At 37.7% G+C, this 2,437-nt stretch overlaps 1 protein-coding gene across 1 annotated transcript; it reads right to left on the minus strand.

Annotated features, from left to right (window-relative positions):
* Window positions 1–768: 768 nt before the first annotated feature.
* Window positions 769–1,716, minus strand: LOC147003387 (vomeronasal type-1 receptor 4-like). Its single transcript, XM_085842051.1, has one exon. The coding sequence runs from the start codon at window positions 1,684–1,686 to the stop codon at window positions 769–771; it is 918 nt and encodes a 305-aa protein (XP_085698177.1). The 5' UTR covers window positions 1,687–1,716.
* Between the last annotated feature and the right edge of the window lie 721 nt (window positions 1,717–2,437).

Below are 2,437 nucleotides of genomic sequence, written 5' to 3' on the forward strand. Positions count from 1 at the left end.
AGCCCTGTGATCCATTCACTAGCTGACTGTGAGCATCCACTTCTGTGTTTGCTAGGCCCTGGCATAGTCTCACAAGAGACAGCTATATCTGGGTCCTTTCAGCAAAATCTTGCTAGTGTTTGCAATGACACCTATTATTCTTAAGTAGAGGGAATCCACATAAATATATACACATCCAATATACATATACAAATACAAAAAGTGCCAAAATATTTCTTTGTTCACAGAAATAAGTACCACAAGTCAGGGTTCCAGTTTCATCACATGATAGCTATAACCACTCCAGATATTTATCTTGTGGGCCCTGCTGTCTGTGGTCATTTTCAGGCAGCTGAAAATGTTAGAGGCTTGATTTTAATCTGAAAAAAAATTTTGTAACTGGGGAAGCAACTGACAGTAAGACTGATAACTTTGCCTCCTCCTTGTACTATTACCTTTTGTTTCCGGTCTGACAGGCAGGTGTTTCTGATGACTGGAAAAACAGCTTCACCACGGTCCAGAGTGAAGAGTTTGCCACGATCTTTCATGGGAAGATGTTCATTTGGATGTTGGCATCCTCCCTAGTCCTGAGATTATACCTCTTAAGGCTCTTGATCATGAGCTGTCTTTGCCTCTTTTCTTCTTTATTCTAGATGTATTGAGCAGTAAGTAGTGTGAACCATGACTTGTTCATGCAAAAGAAGTTTAACGCATATTTATGGAATGAAATGCTTAATGGTATTAATAAAACTGCCTTCTGTGTTTGGCATTTTTCAGTGACTCTGGCTTTCAACAGCTGAATAGCACAGAACAAGGAGCCTTAGGATCTCTGAAGATCAACAGTAAGGGAGAAATTGTGGGGAAGCCTGCAATAAAAACTTCACCTACATGCCTCACAAAGAGACGAGAATCTATAAAAAATGTTTGAAAGATGACACAAATAAAATTTAGAAGATAAAAGCTAACAAATGTGACCACCAGCATCAGGATAGTATGGGTTGCTCTGGTCTCAGCTTGGCCTCTGGGGTTCTGATTGGGAGTGAGGATGTGCTGCATTCGCTGGTGATGTCTATGGAGGAGAAGTACCATGGAGACACTGGTCCAGACCATGATGCTCATGAATGTGGCATCATGGGCAAATCGCAAGAAGATAATGCCTACACTGAATCCAGAAGTGGAACAGAACAACTTGCTTTTAGAGCCATTATTATTGTCTGTTATCTGTGGACCAGTGACTTTAATTGGAATGTGGATGTTATTTAAGAGACTGAAGAACCAGCAACTGTAACAAGAATAACTTGCCATGTTTGTGACATTTGCTCTGAGTATAAGTTTTCCTTTATTAACAGGAACAAGAGTGACAAACTGATGGATACTCAGGACACAGGTGGAACACAAGTTTATGCTTCTTGCCACCAGGCGAGTGAAGAATTCTAATTTACATTTGAGGTCACTTAGAGGATTTCTTGGAGCAAAAGCCATCATGTTGTTTGGAAATATAGTGAGCAAGAGAGTCAAGGCATTGGTCACAGCCATGTGGCTTAAAATCACCTGTCTGGACCTCTGTTGGGAACCAGTCAAGACTGGATAGAAATTATGGACAAATAGACAGACATTGGCCACAGTTCCAACTCCAAACTGGCAAAGCAAGAGGATCTGAAGAGCCACTTCCTCAGTGGTTTTCAGGGATTTATCATGAGCAGACATAAGGAGGCCTTAATTCAACTCTGGAGTGATGATTAGGCAGGACACTGCTATCCTCAGGAGTCTGTTCTATTGTCCATGCTTATCAATTGATTTGGGATAATTTCTTCTCTTGATAAGTGAGACACTATTCTTTCACAATAAAGGAATTTTGCCTGGAGAACAATATAGGGACAGTAACTCTGAATAATATTTTATACTTATTGAATCACTCCTGCCTCGATATATTTTGTATAGCAACTACATCTTTATGATCACATAGGTCAATAACCTACACAATAACACACATTTTCACATACCATGGGCTTTTGATTACTAATAAAGACAGGAAAGAGACTAGTATGAGTATGTAATTCCATCATCAGAATTCAATACAATTAGGAGGGGAGGATGTTGCAAATGGCATGTAAATTAATAAAAATCACTTAATCAATAATAAATTAAAGAGTCCTTCATCAGATTTTGGCATCAGAATTCAACATAATTAGGAGAGAGAAGAGGCTGAAAAAGAAATGAATCTTAATCAATAAAATAAATTAATCCATAAAAAAGAAAAGAAAAGAAAAATACACCATAAAATAATTATGAAAATGACCTTATATTAAAGTAACATGTTTAAAGTAATGTGTATGTTAATAACATGTATGGTTACATATAACAATCAATAAGGTTTGGAAACTGAATTCAGTTGTAGAATACTAAGTTGTTGGCTTTTGAGAAATTTTTTATGCTATTCATCCACACAACCAAATAT

The sequence above is a fragment of the Mus caroli genome, unplaced genomic scaffold (genome assembly GCF_978045245.1).
Source record: "Mus caroli unplaced genomic scaffold, Mus_caroli_1 scaffold_8, whole genome shotgun sequence".
Taxonomy (NCBI): Eukaryota; Metazoa; Chordata; class Mammalia; order Rodentia; family Muridae; genus Mus; species Mus caroli.

Excerpts from the sequence above, each read along its gene's own strand:
- LOC147003387 (XM_085842051.1), bottom strand. The coding sequence starts at position 1,686 with ATGTCTGCTCATGATAAATCCCTGAAAACCACTGAGGAAGTGGCTCTT.